Below are 17,598 nucleotides of genomic sequence, written 5' to 3' on the forward strand. Positions count from 1 at the left end.
ATTCTATTGTGTCTGGAAAATGAATTTTATTGTTTCCACTTTTATAAGATTCTATGAACCCCTAAATTTCTATTACAATAATATCTCAACTATTCCCTTCCTATCCTTGTTTTAATTATCAAGAACTAAATTAAAAAACAGCTTATAACTGTAACTGGTATTTATTTGTATAGCAATCGTAGGATTCGTATAATATGCGAAGTATTTTTGATGTTGTTAGTTTTACAACATATAATTTCTTACAATATTAGTAAAAATTACAAAATACATACATAAATATTCACTTTAAGGTTTGTTGTTTTTGAATGGATTATTTGATGATGATATCTTATAAAATAGATACTAATATGAGAACTCCTAGCAAGGCAATTAGGACAGTAAAAATCACATGTCTTAAGTATAATTACAAACATAATTATAACGCAAATAATTTCATATTAAACCTAGTGAAGCAGAAGTAGTTTAGAAGATTGCGTGATTATTTACAAAAGGTTTAGAAAGCTAAAATCTTATAATATTATTACCTTACAAATAAATAAATGAAATAGCATAATAACAATCACTATTTTGGTTATACACTTATAAAATACGTGTATAAATAACCGACCAGTCCGACTGTTCACTCGATAGTAAATTAATTTATCTTTTAAATCTATACCTTACAAATCAAATTTAAAAGTGTGATACTCCCAATCTTTTAGTACGCTGACATCTTATTAGATGTTCCACAAATTGAATAAGGTAAACATCTCCTCGAAACAAGTAAAGAGCGTTACCAAACGTCCAATTACATTAAACCATTTATTAAGGTTCGGATTAGTGATAAAATTATTATTTCCACACAATATTATTAAACACGCTGGAATAATTATATTAAGAGCCCACACTGCCACTGTATTTCACTGGTATTGTAAGTAATTAATTAATTATATCCTTAATAATAGGGGTTGAAGTATGAAATTGCCGTTTTATTGTAGTAGGTACTTCGAATTGACATAGAACCTTCATGATTTGAGATTTATAAGTGAAACTTTTTCACATGTGACCTATGTAGTTCTTCTTTTAAAATATGTGCAACAATCGATTATCTACTTTCAGTTTTTTTTATTCAGCTTAGACAAGAAAGATGTATACTTCGAAAATGCGACTGATTTTTGAATACGAGTTCCGACGCGGAACTCGTATATAGCGAGACAACTCGCAATATAAATGTTGAGTTTGGAAAGGGAGATTTTGTTTTAAATGTTTTCGTGATGGAACTTTGATTTGAAGAATTAACCACGTGGAAGACTGGTGAATTACAATGAATTGAAAGAGATAACCTACGTAGGAATTAGGGGCATTGTTTAACATTAAGTACCTTACCAACAGTATTGACACATTTGCGTCAAATAAATAAAATTAAATAATTTGAAAAATGAATGTTTGCCTCATGATTTGACTGATCTGCAGAAGGAAACGATTGTTGCCTTGCTGAATCAATATAGAAATGGATTTGGAAACATTGTATCGAATGGTGACATGCAATTAAAAGTGAATTCTTTACGATCGTCCCTAACCAAAGATTACCAATAAAAATTTACTGTTTGGTGGTCTCAGCATGGTGTTATTCCTCAGCTTTCTCTGATCTGGTCAAGAAATAATAGCACATGTTTACTGTGCCGAACTCCGAACAATGATAGCTAAACTAGCAACTAGAAACTAGCCCGACTCATGAATCGATCTTCACCATTATTGCTACATGATAACGGGAGGCCTTATACTGCACGAGAAACTGTTTTAATACTACTGTAACTGCTATTAGAAACCATTTGTCACCCTCCGTATTCACCACGCCTTGTTCCAACTTAATTTTTTCATGATTTAGACCATTTTCCTCATCACAAAAAGTTTATATCTCAGGAGGCAGTACAAAAGGCTTTCACACAATGTCGAATCTAGATCACCACAGTTCTATCGCAAAGGCACCTTCCTATTAGATGGCAGTGTAGATAAAATATAGAAAATAATGGTAATTATTTTGATTAAACAAAATTTATTAAATTAAAAGAAAACGAATTTCAATTTTTTAGTACAAATCGGCAATTTCATACTTTAACCCTCTAATATAATGTCCATTTCAGTTATTGTTATATTTTAGTGTTAGTAAATATTTTACTTAATATCTATTTGTTAGTATGTGCTACTTATATGTATTTATTTATTTATTTATATATTGGCATCGCCATTAAAAATTATTAAAATATAATACATAGTTATTTTTGGATATGAACCCTCCTCGGGTGAAGGTAATCCAACTCCAACTTTACTATTTTACGATTACTATTATTTCATCAGCCCACCTTCTTTTCGGCCTTTTTCTATAGGTCCCTTCCACTGCGTGGTTGTCTACCTGTCTTTATAGCGAGTTATATGACCAGCCCATTGCCATTTCAATTTCAGGGCTTACATGAGAGCATCACAGTTACCTTGACTTTTCGTGTAAAATCTTCATTTCTAACTTTGGTGTTTTCTTATTTTTAATATGCTTCGCTCCATGGCTCTTTGCGTCCTGATCCTTTGTTTAGCTCTTGTCGTGAATACCCATGTTTGCCAGCCATATAGCAAACAGGGCATGCAGGCACATGCAGGTATCAATATATATTTTTTTTCAAATTCATCGAGTAGTCTTCTCAAGATTTCTTTGGGTGACCAAAACTTCTTCCAGGTTACTACGAGGGCGGCACTGAAAATTTCGGAAATCAAGGAAGTGAGACAACATTACTATTTTAAAATGTATTTATTGCTTTTCGAAGTATTCTCCGCGAAATTTGACACATTTTTCCATACGATGGAACCAATCATTGAAGCAACCATTCCATTCGGAAGTTGGAGTCTCCAAAATGGCCGTTTTGTAGGCGTCCTCAGCTTCTTCAGGTGATGAAAATCTCTGACCACGCATTTTATTCTTTATTTTAGGGAAAGTATAGAAATCATTAGGGCTTAGGTCGGGGCTGTACGGTGGATGGTCTAATAATTATATGTTTTCTTGCTATAAAAACTATTTTGTTCTGTGCGCGGTGTGAGAACTCGCATTTTCCTGATGGAGGATGATGCGGCGGTTGCAGTTCTCTTTACTGATGTTGTATACAGCATTTGAGGATCCTGCGTGGAATCTTTCGAGAGTTCTGACGCACCAAGTAACGCAAGCCGCTTTTTGCTTTTAACAGAGCAAATGCGGTATCCATCGGGAAATCAACTTTTTTACACCTAATTGTTCATGCAAGATTATTTGTATTAGACTCATGCCAATGTCTAAAGTTGCCTGAATTTCGCGGTATGTCACATGTCGATCTTCCTCAATCAGCTTACGCACAGCATCAACGTTTTCTTTGGTGACTGCAGTTTTTGGACGACCTTGACAAGGATCATTACTGAGCTTGACACGTCCACGTTGAAATTTAGCAAACCAGCGATAAATTGCGGTTTTGGATGGGGCTTTGTCACCAAATACAGAAATCATCCAGTCATCACACTGTTTTTGTGTTAAACCACTTCGAAAGTCATAATAAATCATCGCTCTATAATTTTCTCGAGTCTATTCTATTTTCTCAACGACTAAACAAGTTTGACAAGACCGAGAATCTTTTTTTAAAATAAATAAATGGTATTCGATTTTTAAAACCAAGGAGTTTTCAGTTAAAAATATTTTAAAATGGCAGGAACAGTGGAAATATTCGATTCCCGATACTTTTAGTGCAGCCTATGTATTGTTCTTCGTTCAACTTCGTCTTTGTTATTTGATTTGCTAAATGGTACCTGTTTACTATTTATATATTCTATTCTGTTAATATCTATATCATCAGCGAACCTGAGATGATTTAAATTGTGGTTTGGATGATTTAAGTTTTAGTCATTTGGCATTGACTGGAAATCGATGTTTTAGAATATGTTTTCTAACATAGCAAAAAAAAACCATGGGTACACTATGTCTCATTCGTCTTTCAAAATATATTGCTTCGCCTCTCGATTCTAGTCGCACATTACTTGTACAGTTGCTGTAAGTATGTTTTATGATATTAATGTTCTTTAAGTTGATGTTTAAACTGCTTAGTGACTTCCATATAGAGTTGTTGCTTATGCTATCGAATGCTTTGGTGATCATTACCATCAGGCTATGAGGAAGCTCATTTGTAATCCAGTTCTATAAAAAACAGAAAGTCGTGTGTTTTGAAAATTTTAGTTGAGAATTTACATAGAAATGAAACGCAGAAATCTTAGACATGTAACATAGAAATATGTTCAACAAATTTACAAATTCAATAATTGTTACATTTTTTTTCGATATCAAATATGAGTCAGAAGGTCAGATAAATAGCGGATTCCAAAATTGAGTGGAAACGGTTAAAGAGGTCATTTTTGATTAATTAATGTATTGAATAAGACCTCGTTTAACTGTATCGTAATTAACTATAAATTTCGAAATCCAGTTATTAACTGTTGTGTGAACAAACAAAAGTTTACCTGGCAAACACTGCATGCAGACTAATCTCCGGTTACAGTTACCACAGCTACGAATGTAATAGTTTAAACTCCAGTTGCAATTTGCTGTAAATTGTATTTCAATAATTTCTTTTTGTTAATTCAGCCTTCACGTGTACTTAAATAATAATATGTAGTGCTTTATTAAGTTTTAGAGTTTTAGTAATGATCAAATGATAATATTTCGACTGTTTTGCGCGGTGTTTTCAAATTTAAATGCATGCATCTTTAAAATAGATATGAAATGTTAAACTTCGGAAACGATATTGTGGTTCCTTTTGTTGTTGCACAAGTGCGCGGGAAGCGATGAGCATAAAAGAAGCTTACGTTATTAGGTGAAACGTAAACGTCTATTGTTCTCCTGTTTCATTATTCTGTACAGGAATTATAATATGTAGAAACTATTTCATTTCATATCTATTATTTCCACACAATTGCAAATGAGAAGTTATTTATAGTAGCTTTCGAATGCGCCGAGACTAGAAAGCTGCTCGCAAATTTTGAAGACGTGTTTACATTTTCGATTCTAATGATATATCGTTTAAAGCTAAAATCGTTTAAATAAATAAAATTACAGTTATTAATTTTCCTATCAGATAATTGTTGGTGATGTTGATATTTTAAGTAGATATGACAACCGTTTTGAAACATTTTAATTTTAACAGTGATCATATCATCATCATGAAAAGACATATGGCGCACCGTGATACTATTTTAATTTCGTCTCTCGTTACTTAGAGCTATTTTGTGTTATTATAAAAAAGTTAAACAAGTGTTGGACACTTGTCTTAAAAAAGTTCTATTACAAATCTGAATTATATATATATTATTATAGTATATATTCACTTTATAATATACGCTCTTTCTCTGAAACGAAACATCGTAAACGAACGAAATTTTAACGATGTATCTACCTTACTCTATTTTGTTTTCGGACACATCGACGAAGTTCGGAACCATAGACAATATTCGTGAACGAATGGTGAACGACTGAAATGTACAATATTTTTAGCCGTCAAATTTGAGGAGTTCTATTTCATGCCAACGATGGGTAGTAACTAATGACAACCAAAATTCTCTGTGTTACACACGCAATGTTAAGTTGACAAAGTTAGTACTTACGATTATTGTTTGAATTCTTTATTCTAAAAATATTTTCAAAAAGTTTGAAGTATTATCAGCTATGAACTTATTTGTTTTTTCACTAAAATATTGCCTCTACTTAATACCATCCTAATATCGGTATATCTTTTTAAATTTCTGCGTTGATGAAGCTATACCTGTTAATTTATATATCTGAGTAGTCTTTGTTAGCTGTTAGTAAATTTTTCTATTATAAAAAAATAAAATTTGTTTTTTTATTAATAACAAAAATTAAACTTATTATAAATATCACTAAAGATAGGAATACCACTACTGTTAGAAGGGAATAAGTAAGATAAAGTTCTACCTTTATCCTTTCTAACAGTTGAACTAATGCAGCTCATGCCCGACCTGCCTGTATAGCTTGAGGTATCAGCTCATTACCTTACCGCTTCTTTCAGATTTTGGTTCATCCTCTGTCAACTCGGGAATATCAATACCACCCCCTATACATAGCTTATGTAAAACACAGCAGGCAATAATTAATTTCAGTTTCCTACTAAACTCTAAGTCGGGAATTTTACTATGTAATATAAAATGATTGCGGCGGCGCCGGTTCCTACATTATAAATATTCTTCATGTAGAGCAGCCTCTATCAGAATCATTATTGAAACCATTTCAAGCAAATTTGAAATTTGAAATGTCAATCAATGACGTGAACGTCCCATTCGTTCCGAAGTTTCATCCTGAAGGATGAACCGTAGTAGGAAACATACAAAACTTTGATCGAAAATTTGTTTTTCGTTGAATAAGAGTAGACCTACTGTGTCTTTCTGTTGTGTAGCATTCAACAATCTTTAGAAATTGCTTATAAATTTAAACACGAGTCAAAGCTTGTCTAAGATGTGTGTAACGGATAGATCATATTCTTAAGAAAAAATTTGATTATATGATGACAGATAGATGACAGCTGCCAAAATTTGTGTTCCTTTAATTGTTCCTGCACACTTTAAGTCATGCTTAAAGACGTTTTAGTTTTACCTCAAGCTAAACACTGTTTTGCAATAGAAAACGATAAACTCCTTTTTAGACGACATTATTTTTAGGTCACTGACGTTGTTATAGTTTGGTCACTGTTTAGCAAAACACGTGTCTAAGCCATATCTAATTATTTTTTGTAATTATTCCGTAAAGGTATTCTGTAATTGCAAGTCTTGAACATAAATAAATTCATTTCTATGATGAATTGATAACTATTTAGTTACTCATTTGTAACGGAATGAGGAAAACAAAAGGCCTACGTGTTATTACTTGTACTAGCTGTTCTTAATTCACTTTATAATAGGCTAAGTTGTTTATTGGAATAACAGAAATTAAATATTATTGAATGATAATTCAAGTTTTGTTTACATACCGCATGTGCTCACAAAAGAGCTTAATCTTCAAGTCTTCGTATCTTCGTTAAGGGCTGCTCTCCATGACGGTATCTATACTATAAATGATATCTTGCTTTCATGAATAGCAGGAATGTTTAATTTACGCAAATTACAAGTTACATAGTCCAATTAAGTAACTAAGCTTCACTTAATTCAAGTTTGAATCAAAATAGTGGATAGTATCCGAAGGTTTAAAATCCGAAAACAATTTATTATTGCTAAATTATTACTAGGGAGAGGGTGCCAGCTAGTTGGATACCATATCGACGCAAAGTGAGCCTTAAGGCAGTGGTGTTCTTAATATTTTCCGATTAATAAGACATCATCTTATGTGTCAATCTTTTGGAGTGGGTTAAATCACTTTGTCGACGTTTTCAAGTGGGTAATATTACTTTCTAAGACTACCTTACTCAAATAGATACAAATGAAGCTAATACAAGTCATTCAAAAATAATACTTGTTATATGATGACCCATACAGCACTGTGGTTATTCTGACCACTGAGCTAGAGATCCCTGGTTTGAAACCCGGAATCATTTAAATTATGAATATGGATGTTTATTTAGGAGTCATACATGTTCATATGTTTATGTCTATCTTTGTCTTGTACCTACCCATAGGGTTTGTCTATTATTATTATATTATATAGCGTAGCAGATCTTCTCCTCGATATATTATGTCGATTGCTGTCGCTAGTCTTCCTTTCGTTTTGTTCAGGGCACTTAATTCAACGCGCCTGATTTACAATAATTGTCTTTTTTATTTCATCTTAACTTCATTTGCAATTGTACTTTTCTGAATAACTGTAAGTTGGCTTTCTATTTAATCTCGTTGTTTTAACTTAGAATTAGATAGAATTGTTAGATACAAGTTAGTCTCACTTTATCACTTCTTTAACTAACAAGGTTTCTTATTTAATGGTAGGTATAATTGCGTGGAGTTATCCCCGATAAAATTGACTATCGCTTAGAATTTTTAGAAATAAAAATAAATAAATAATTTTTGAATAGTAGAATAATACTTTCTATACCTACATAGTATCACAAAAACTGATTGATACAAAATTAAACCACCGAACCAACTGAAACTGAAAAATTATAAAAAATATTATAAAGTCCCTTTGACAGACAGCGTGCACGGATAAGGTGAGTTACCGTTATAAGTTTATTGGGACAGAAAAGTCAACGATATTTAAGATTTTTATCTCCAGTAAGATATAGACTGAATATTGGGAACGGCCGTAAGTTATTAAACTTTGTAAGTGTACCTATGTACTCGCAGTTTCAAGTCGCACCGCAGTGCCGCACGCATCTCTTTTTACGTAATTAATTAATCTGCTTGTTTGGCGCCATAATCTGCTAATTAATATTGATTAATTTTCTTATTACTTTTTGAATAGCTAACCTATCTGAGGGGCACTGAATTATGTATTTATACTTGAGGGTATTGCTCTTTTGGAAATAGAGCCAAATAAGGTGTTTCACAAACCTAACGATAGAGAATTTTAGAGACTGCTGTCAGTCTCTGTTAATCCGATGGTGTCATGGGAATCCTAGGGATACAGACTGTCTCCCCTTGGTTGACGCCAGTAAAAATGTTGGCTTTGATCACATGTTTATGCAAGATCTTGACCTGAAGTCTGGTCCCATTGCAAAGTTTTGGGTTTAGATTGAGCATTATAATAATTGGAGCACCAACTTTGAGATATAGGATGTGAGGTAGTATTTCTGGTGGCTCACGAGTGCGAAGAAACTCTATAGGATATTGCACAGTATCATCGACATCCAATACACTGTCAAAAGATTCATATTTTATTTGAACTAAAAAATTATTAATACTGTTGGCTGATTGGGGTAGATTCTGTCCGATAAGCTAGTCATCTCTCACAACATGACGAAGATTACTGGAAATGTTTATTATACATCCCTCCTCCAAGCTGTTTTTATCACCAATGTCTAGCAACGAATTGGAGAACTCCTCCGCCTTTGAATCATGTGGACTAAAGACACCCATATTTACTTTTAAGGACAAAATATTTACTTAGGCCATAGAACTGTTGACTTAAGGCAAGCCTTCACTTCATCTGCACGTGTCCCTCGTGATACAACAGGCAACGTCTGTCTGAAGTCACCAGCCAATAGTATCGTGACTCCGCCCTTAGGCCAATAACAATTCCTTATATCTTGGAGAGTCCTATTAACAGCTTCAATGCCTTTCTTATGGACCATAGTACACTCATACAATAATTTTGGCTTCTCGAAGCACGTGTTCAGGTTCAAAAGTAATTTGAAACACGAATGAGCCGCCTTGACTCCATCAAGCGTCATCTAAATGACCAAGTTTACCAATTTTTTTATTTAATAATTTTACTATCAAAAGGCGTAGGTGGCAAAGGTACTTTAATTATATAGGTACCTATACAAAAAATACCACTACGACCGAACCTCATAAGACTTTCATCCAACATTTGAAACCCAATATACCCCCTTAGGAGGGTTTTCGTTATATATTTTCTTACCTGATACCTACTGCCTAAAAAGACCAACGAAACTTCAAATTAACAATAATTAAAACTTCCCCATACAAACTTTCATCCCCTATTTAACCACCCTTAAGGGGAGATTTTCCAAAATAACGTAAAAGCACAGATTTTCATTAATTATAGCGAGTAACCTAAATTACGATTATTGCGTCTTTAACTTTAAAAACATAGGACTTTCATACAACCTTCCAACCCCTATTTCACCCCGACACCGCAATACCACCAAAGGTATTTTCATAGCATCCTTTTTTTTGCACTTGCCCTCTATTCTTTATAGATACACCTAAATTTCAAATTTCAAGTTGAAATAACTATAGTTTCTACTTTTCCAAACAAACTTTACCCCCCTATTTTACCACCCTTAAAAGGGGTTTTCCAAAAAGAATTATACAGATTTTTAGTATTTAAACGTCAATTTTCACGTCTCTAACTTCGAAAACAAGACTTTCACACAACCCCCTTTCACCCCCATAGGGGAGGAGTTTCTTAAATCCATTTCTTAGCTGACACCTATGTCCTAGAAGGTAGGTTACATTCGAAATACCAAGTTTGCAGGCAATTTTGAGAATTGGGTTATCCAACGATAAAAGTATTATCAAAATTGGACTATTCTGTAAAAGTTATGAGTGGTCATACATTCCAATAAGTGAGTAAACAACAAACCATTCCTGTTTTTTAACCCCGTGTGAGTAATTTTATTTTCATTAGTGCGTTACAATTTTTTACCAAAATTTATTGCGACCAACTTCGAGGTATACATTTTCCAATAAAAAAAGAAATTATCAAAATCAGACTATTCTGTATAAAGTTATGTGTATAGATATTATACTAACAATCTATCATCTCCTGTTTTCATATCTCTAAGGGTTGGATTCCTTCCAACCTGGGGGAATACTATCCAAAAAAAAAAAGAATTATCACAATCTGACAACTCTGTAAAAAGTTCCACGTCTTTCATAAAAAAATATGAATTGAAAACCTCCTCCCTTTTTTCGACGGTTAACAAGAAAACAAGGAAGAAAATCATTTTAATTACAATAATGTAAAGTGATGCATACTCAGACATCAAGACTACATGTGTTACTTAGAAAATTTATTGAATACAGTTTCAGGTAAAATGCGGGTATAATATAAACGATTGTAAAGATAAATATAACACTAAGAATTCAGATCAAACCTGTTTTCTGAGATATAACATTAAAAATCACGTTCCACGTTTAAGTATTTTTCGAAGAATATAATATAATAACTATTTCGAGAAATAAAATCTCAAACAGTCGCGATCCGATCCGTAATCTTTACTTTCCAGAAGAGCTTGATTGAAATAGAAAATTCAAATGTGGCAGTATAGTTATAAGGATAGGACTTTGTAGGATTCCTTATACTGTAGGCACGGACTAGTAAAAAAAGAAGGACTCCGCGCCATGATATTAGCAAGTGAAGCACCTTTATGCTAGTGTGTGTGCGGTTACGGGGTATACCATTTCTAACTTTACTTTTCACTTCACAATTTTTTCTCCCTTAAATAATCATATATCCTTAAATACGACTTTATTTTATTATGTGTATGCGTGGGGCTATGTATTTACACGTTTACCGGCTTGTTTTGGTGCGTCACTGTTATGTAAGGTGACACGGAGTCCTTATTTTTTTACTCGTTCGTGACTAAAGGTACACAAATAATATTTGAAAACAAAATTTTATGAACGATGCAGCACTCGAATCCATGACATCTCGCGTTCCGTGTGATTGCTCTATTGAGCTAACCACTCGAGTGACGTATCGTCATAAAATCTTATATGCTTTGTTCAATTCTCAGGTTGTGGTTTCATCTACAGGATCTTAGAACGTGAGTAGGCCCAAGCGAAATGAAGCATTTTCAATGTGCTCTTTTAAGACTACATACGTTTCCCGCCGCGTCAGTGTCACGCTGTCAAATTCCATGACAATCAGTGCGCGAAATTTAGTTGAAAAATTACTTGCTGTGCAGGGTGTCACAAAGCGTCTTATAATAAAAATTATGATAAGAAAATCACATTTCACACCTAAGTACTATTACACAACTTATAATTTAAGCTAATACATTCGTCAAAACAGCAATATATTTTGTAAGCAAAACAGACGCCATTAAAAAAATATGTTGCCAGCTATGAAAGTACTATATACCCCGGGTTCCTCCGCTGGGACAGCTTTTTGTGTTTATTGGTAGATATTGATAGGAGGCTATAATGTACGACGCCACACGATGTTGTAAGGATTCAAAGTCAAAATTCAATTAGGCTTAAACTTAGCGCTTTGAATAGTCACTATGAATATTTCTTTTAAATTACTGAATTTATAATTTGTTCGGAAAAGGTTGAGCTCGTGAGAACATAAACGGCCACTCTTTTTAACCGACTTCAAACAAGGGTTCTCAATTTGTCGGTATGTTTTTTTTTGTTTGTTACCTCAAAACTTTCGACCGCGTGAACCTTTTTTGATAATCCTTTTTTTTAATTAAATTGAAACTTCTTTATCGACGTATGAGAGAAATTATATAAGCAAATCGTCACGATTTTCGGTTACGCGTAGGCTTGCAACGATATATCGGGAAACCAATTTAATTTATATTATATCGGCACCTAAAAATATCGATATCAACGGTACGCCGTATATATCGATGTTTGGAAAAAAGCTTGCATCCCTAATAGCGCGCGTAATCTTGTTTAAATCCAAGATGGCCGCCGAGCAAAATTATGATTTCAACATTATGGATATCGTATCCGAGGTTCTCGAGGGTTTTGGACGAATTTTGGATCATTCTTTAAATTCAGTGTCCAATAAAGTGTCACGAAAGTGCGGGACGTTTTTATCCAAGAAGAGGGAGAGGGAGATTGAGACTAATTGAGATAGAGTGAGCGAACGCAGTGCATAAAGGACATGGCACACACCGCTAGTAAGTAGAAAATCTTCGCTACTAGCGTTGTATCATGCAGATCTAGCGTGCGGCTGCAAGTAAGTAGAACATTTTCCCTACTAGATTTGTCTTGTGCGGGCTTAGCGCGCGGATGCGAATAAGTAGAATATCTTCCCTGCTAGCGTTGTATCGTGCAGGCTTAGCGCACAGCCGCGAGTAACTAGAACATCTTCCCTTCTAGCGTTGTATCATGCAGGTTTAGCACGTGACCGCGAAAAAGTAGAACATCTTCCCTACTAGCGTTGTATCGTGCCAGAAAACATTTGGCTTAGAGAACAGATAATTAATATAAACGAGATTGTAAATTTAGTTTTCCAAAGAAGTTTCACTTCTGACATGAGTACTTTGTACGCACGCCATTTTTATTTTTATTTGAAAGGATATACTTCAAAGGTACTTTGGTAAGAGTATGGTTAAGTTCTGATTATGGGATCCAATACAAAGTAACGAAACCCTTAAATTATTCTTAGGAGCAAATAAACGATACTCGGTCGAATCTTTTTTATGCTATCCGGATATTTGAGTCACCTGCCGCAACGTCGTTATGATAATGTTATTGTCGTAGTCAAATATGATGACCAATGGAACTACTTAACGACTTAAAGTAAGGGTGCGATCTGTGGCAGAATTGCTATGCGCTTACATTCATTGCTGCATTGCTTTAAATTTAGTAGATCAAGACATATTTAGAGAAATTTATTATTTGTGTACTTCAAATTCACTTAAAATCAAAAAAAAAAAAATAACAAATAAAACAACCGACTTCAAGAACACTATTCTAAAACCATAGATATAATATGCACTAAAAGTATAAAAATAATTGCGTATTTTTAACCAATCTAATTAATTAATCTAAGCCGTCTCAGCCAAGCTAGGTTTATAACATAGTTATTGGTCAGATGTGCTTGAGTCACACGCGCGACGTGATGCCGCGGTAAGAGGACATCGATTCCAAAAATGGCCCATAGTGGTGACATAGAAATCTGACCACAAAACCAGCTAAATATCCAACTATTTGCTATGTATATGCACAAGCTTTGTGAATCATGTAGTAAACGAGACATTATAGCTTCCTTTTTCTTCTAAGTTATCTATAATATAACACTTCACACTTTCGTTCTAATTTGCATCACCAGTCCATGAAGATGGAGCAGCTGCATTAATATTATGCAGTGAAGAAGAACACATCAAAATACTGATATTTTCTTATGTTTCGTGTTCGAGAACCTAGGATACGATATCCATATTGTTGAAATCATAAATTTCCGCGGCGGTCATCTTGGATTTCAAAAATGATCCCAAATTCGTTCTCTGCACTCTCGAGTACCTCGGATACGATATCCATTTTATTTCTAAGCTGATCCTGTAGATGAAGTTGAAGCCAACCAACCTGAGAGTTGAACAAAGCATACAAGATTTTATGACAATACGTCACTCGAACGGTTAGCTCAGTTGGTAGAGCACTCGCACGGTACGCTAGAGGTGATTAGTCCCGTTAGGTTTTTTTTTTTTGGTTTAAATAACTTTATTCTCATTAAGACCTATTGTCACTTACATGAGAAATTAATATTTTACAAAGTAAAGTAAAACAATGATTATGGTGGGTACAGAATGCAATTCAATGTTAGGCAAACAAATAAGACATAAAACAACCTACATATGTTATTGAAAAATTTCATAATTATTGAGTATGTGCCTTTGAAGGCTCGCTTTAAAAGAAGTCAATGTTTTGGCATTTCTTATTTCTGTGGGCAGGTTTTTATATATCTGAACTCCCTCAAAGGTTATTGTCAAGGTTAGGGTTTGAGTCCCGTATCGTTCATAAAATTTAGTTTTATAATTTTATGAACGATAACGTTTTAGTTTAATTTGTGTATTAATCCTAGAAGTGAGGGTTACCACTTTAGAAACATAACAAATTGTTTAGATCCTAAAGGTAACTAACTAACTATATTGCTGAGATTCCACTAGCCATCAATCCGTCTGTCTATAGTGATAATAACAAATAATTAAAGGCAAGGAGGCAAGTTCTAAAATGGCTGCCATTTTAATAAAAATACTGGGTACATTGGATATGACATGTGCTATAAGAGTGTTCCAGTAGTAACGCATTACTTTAAAACCCCGCGCCTTTGGCTCGGTGACAGCAAAGGCCTATACACCCGTCACTATATCACACGACGTTTACGAAATAGTTGTGGGGAATAGGACAAACAAATCAAAGAGTTAAATATGATTATTTCGACAAACATACGTAGGTACATAGATAAACAGAAAAATAGCAAATAATGTTGCTATTTATAATACAAAATATGAATATTTCAGGAAATGGCCCCCTTTTGACTGGACTTATTTTAAAAACGGATCTAGGCAATGGGGTTGTACGCATAGTTTTAGTAAGTCTATTCGAATTATGACAAAACAAAACATTCAAAGGTATTTTGATAATTCAATACTTAAGACAGCTACTCAAGCATTTTTATTTGTATTAAATCTATTCGATTTTATTCTATGTATGAAAAGTCCACGCTACTTATCTTTTTAAATTGTATTATAAATTTAATCTAAACTGCAAAATTAATGATTGATTTAGCAAATGAAAGATAATAATAGTTTGTGATATACGCCATACGAGTATAACAACTGTATTGAAATAGTATATTGTGCAACAATTGCGACAAGTTACTACATTTCCCGCATGCGCACTCAAACGAATGACCGGTTCGCTCGTGCGTTCAACTTCGCATTTATGACCAATCGACAACGTCGCACGAGTTGCTCAAATGCGACGATTAATGTATTATTTCCGACTCCATATTCGTTTTTAAACTTTTGTAATTTAAATTATAATTTTGTTTATTAAATAGAACTGCCAGACGCGTCAATCTCAGTTCATTTTTGGTATTTCGAAATTTGCACGTGCAAAGTATAATTTGCGTGCGACAAGCAAACTTTTCGCAATTAAACAACATTTGCGTACGATAAGTAAACTTTTCGCAGTCAACGACTCGAATCAGTATATATATATATATATGTAATGAAAATGGTCTTTGTTTGAGGTTCAATCACGCCTAAACCAATGATCGTATCGACATGAACCTACCACCATTCAATGCAAAATTTATCCTTGATAGTTTATTTATCGAATTGCTAAGTTCCTTCATTAATTTATTTCCTTTTAAAATTCGCCCAGTTCAGCGAGCGGGAACGGCTAGTTTAAATATAAAACAATAATGTTTCTATCACAAAAGTAAATAAATAATAATGTAGGGTTTTAATATTCTACGATGGAACCAAACCGTATTTGACCGATCACTCAAATTTTAATTGGACATTTTTATTAATTAGCTGGACCGCAGCGTTGCGACCTTGTTAAATCGAGCACCGACTAGTCTTGAAGAAGCGCTACCTCGCCTCCTAGATCGTGATGCACACAACCGGCCGACCACAGCGATGTTGCCGCTTATAAAACTATTCCGGTTAGTATTTCAAAATTTTTTTATTTAATAGCAATAACTATCTAGGAAACAGGTGTGTACACCTGATAACATAATATTTTATGATATGTGACATATATAAGTAAATATCTCGAAGCAATAATTAGTAATACGTCAACTATTATACATTTAAAGGTATTATGTTAATTATTAAGAAAAATGTATGAATTGTTTTTGTTCTTACTAATCATCAATCACAGAAGCATGTTTGAGTGACACAATCGACTAGGCCCCTGAAGTAGCATATGTTTATGGCGTCTTCTGCTTATGACAGAGATGATATGACCTGAGTCTTTATAGACTTTGCTCAGACTTTACCTACGTAAAACTGAGCAGAGCTGAAGAATTGTTATTGTTATTGTTGTAGACTTATGTGGTAAGTAAGACTGAGTTGTCCGCACTCAAAGCAATATTTTTAAATACGGACTTCGACTAATATTGCTGGATAAGTCTGAGCAAAGTCTAAATACGCTCTATTGATCTCCGTCTTACGCCAGTTTTCTAAAGCGTCTCAATTTTTAGAAAAGAAACTATGGACGCGTATCGAGGTCAGTGTTATTGTCTTATGCCCGGTTCCTATTTACAAGAAACGGATAGTTTTTGATACACCCATTAATATTTACGACGTATTTGACTGTTTCTATAAATACCAAACGTAATGTCATTTTACTGATGGATAATTGCCAAGAGATGAGAGGGCTACCGATGACTGTCTGTAAGACATCTGTGTGGAAAGAACGTTTTTACAACTTCTATAAAAAAATTACCGTCTGTACAAATTACCAGCCGTCTTGTCATTCAATAACCGTTCATTGCTTGGCGCAATGGGAATAGTCAAATATCCCACATAAATAAACAACAATATAAACGTTGATTTGGTACATAGTTAAATGCATTAAATACCTTAGTACCGGATTTTAAATAATTTACCCCAAAAATTTATACTTACTCTATTTTAAACTAAAAAAGGTATAATATTTTAATAGTACCTAAATAAAATACGGACACTCGTAGGTAGTACAGAAAAATATGTTGAGATAAGGAGTGGTACGTGGTAGGCTGATTATTGTTCGTAGTTTTTATACTATCAGCCTTTGCTTATTACAGGAACTGGACATAATGTAGGAAGCGGCAAAAGGTGATCCTGGCCTTGTGACAACATGGCGTTGACCCGAAATCTCGGAATGAAAAATTATTACAAAATTGTGCAAATGCAAATGTTGTATTGCTGTATATAATATATTATATTAAAGTATTTGCATAACATTGATTATTTTGTAACTTCATGATTTTATTAAATTTTTTTCAGGAATGCCACTGAACCTACTATCCAAGCTCTGGAGAACTTTGAAAAGGTTTTATACAAAGATTCGAGTGCTAGAGCAGAATATTACGTGGAAACTCTCGTGAAAACGCTACCCGACATTCCAAGGGTGAGTCTATAATAACATTATCGCGAAGCCTTGTTTGCAAATTTATCGTGGAAATACAATTTGCGTCCAATAAGTATGTTAAAGTGGGTGCACGGAGCAAATAAATTACAGCATATTATACCCAAACAG

The 17,598-nt window shown here is 33.8% G+C and overlaps 1 protein-coding gene across 1 annotated transcript in view; it reads left to right on the forward strand.

Moving 5' to 3' along the window:
• LOC126978987 (uncharacterized) overlaps nt 1-17,598 on the forward strand; it is a 185,115-nt gene that overhangs the window by 151,287 nt on the left and 16,230 nt on the right. Inside the window, exons 8-9 of the mRNA XM_050828125.1 lie at nt 15,888-16,018; nt 17,346-17,469. Coding sequence (XP_050684082.1) covers nt 15,888-16,018; nt 17,346-17,469 — 255 coding nt within the window. The remainder of the gene's footprint in view (nt 1-15,887; nt 16,019-17,345; nt 17,470-17,598) is intronic.

This window comes from Leptidea sinapis, chromosome Z, assembly GCF_905404315.1.
Source record: "Leptidea sinapis chromosome Z, ilLepSina1.1, whole genome shotgun sequence".
Taxonomy (NCBI): domain Eukaryota; kingdom Metazoa; phylum Arthropoda; class Insecta; order Lepidoptera; family Pieridae; genus Leptidea; species Leptidea sinapis.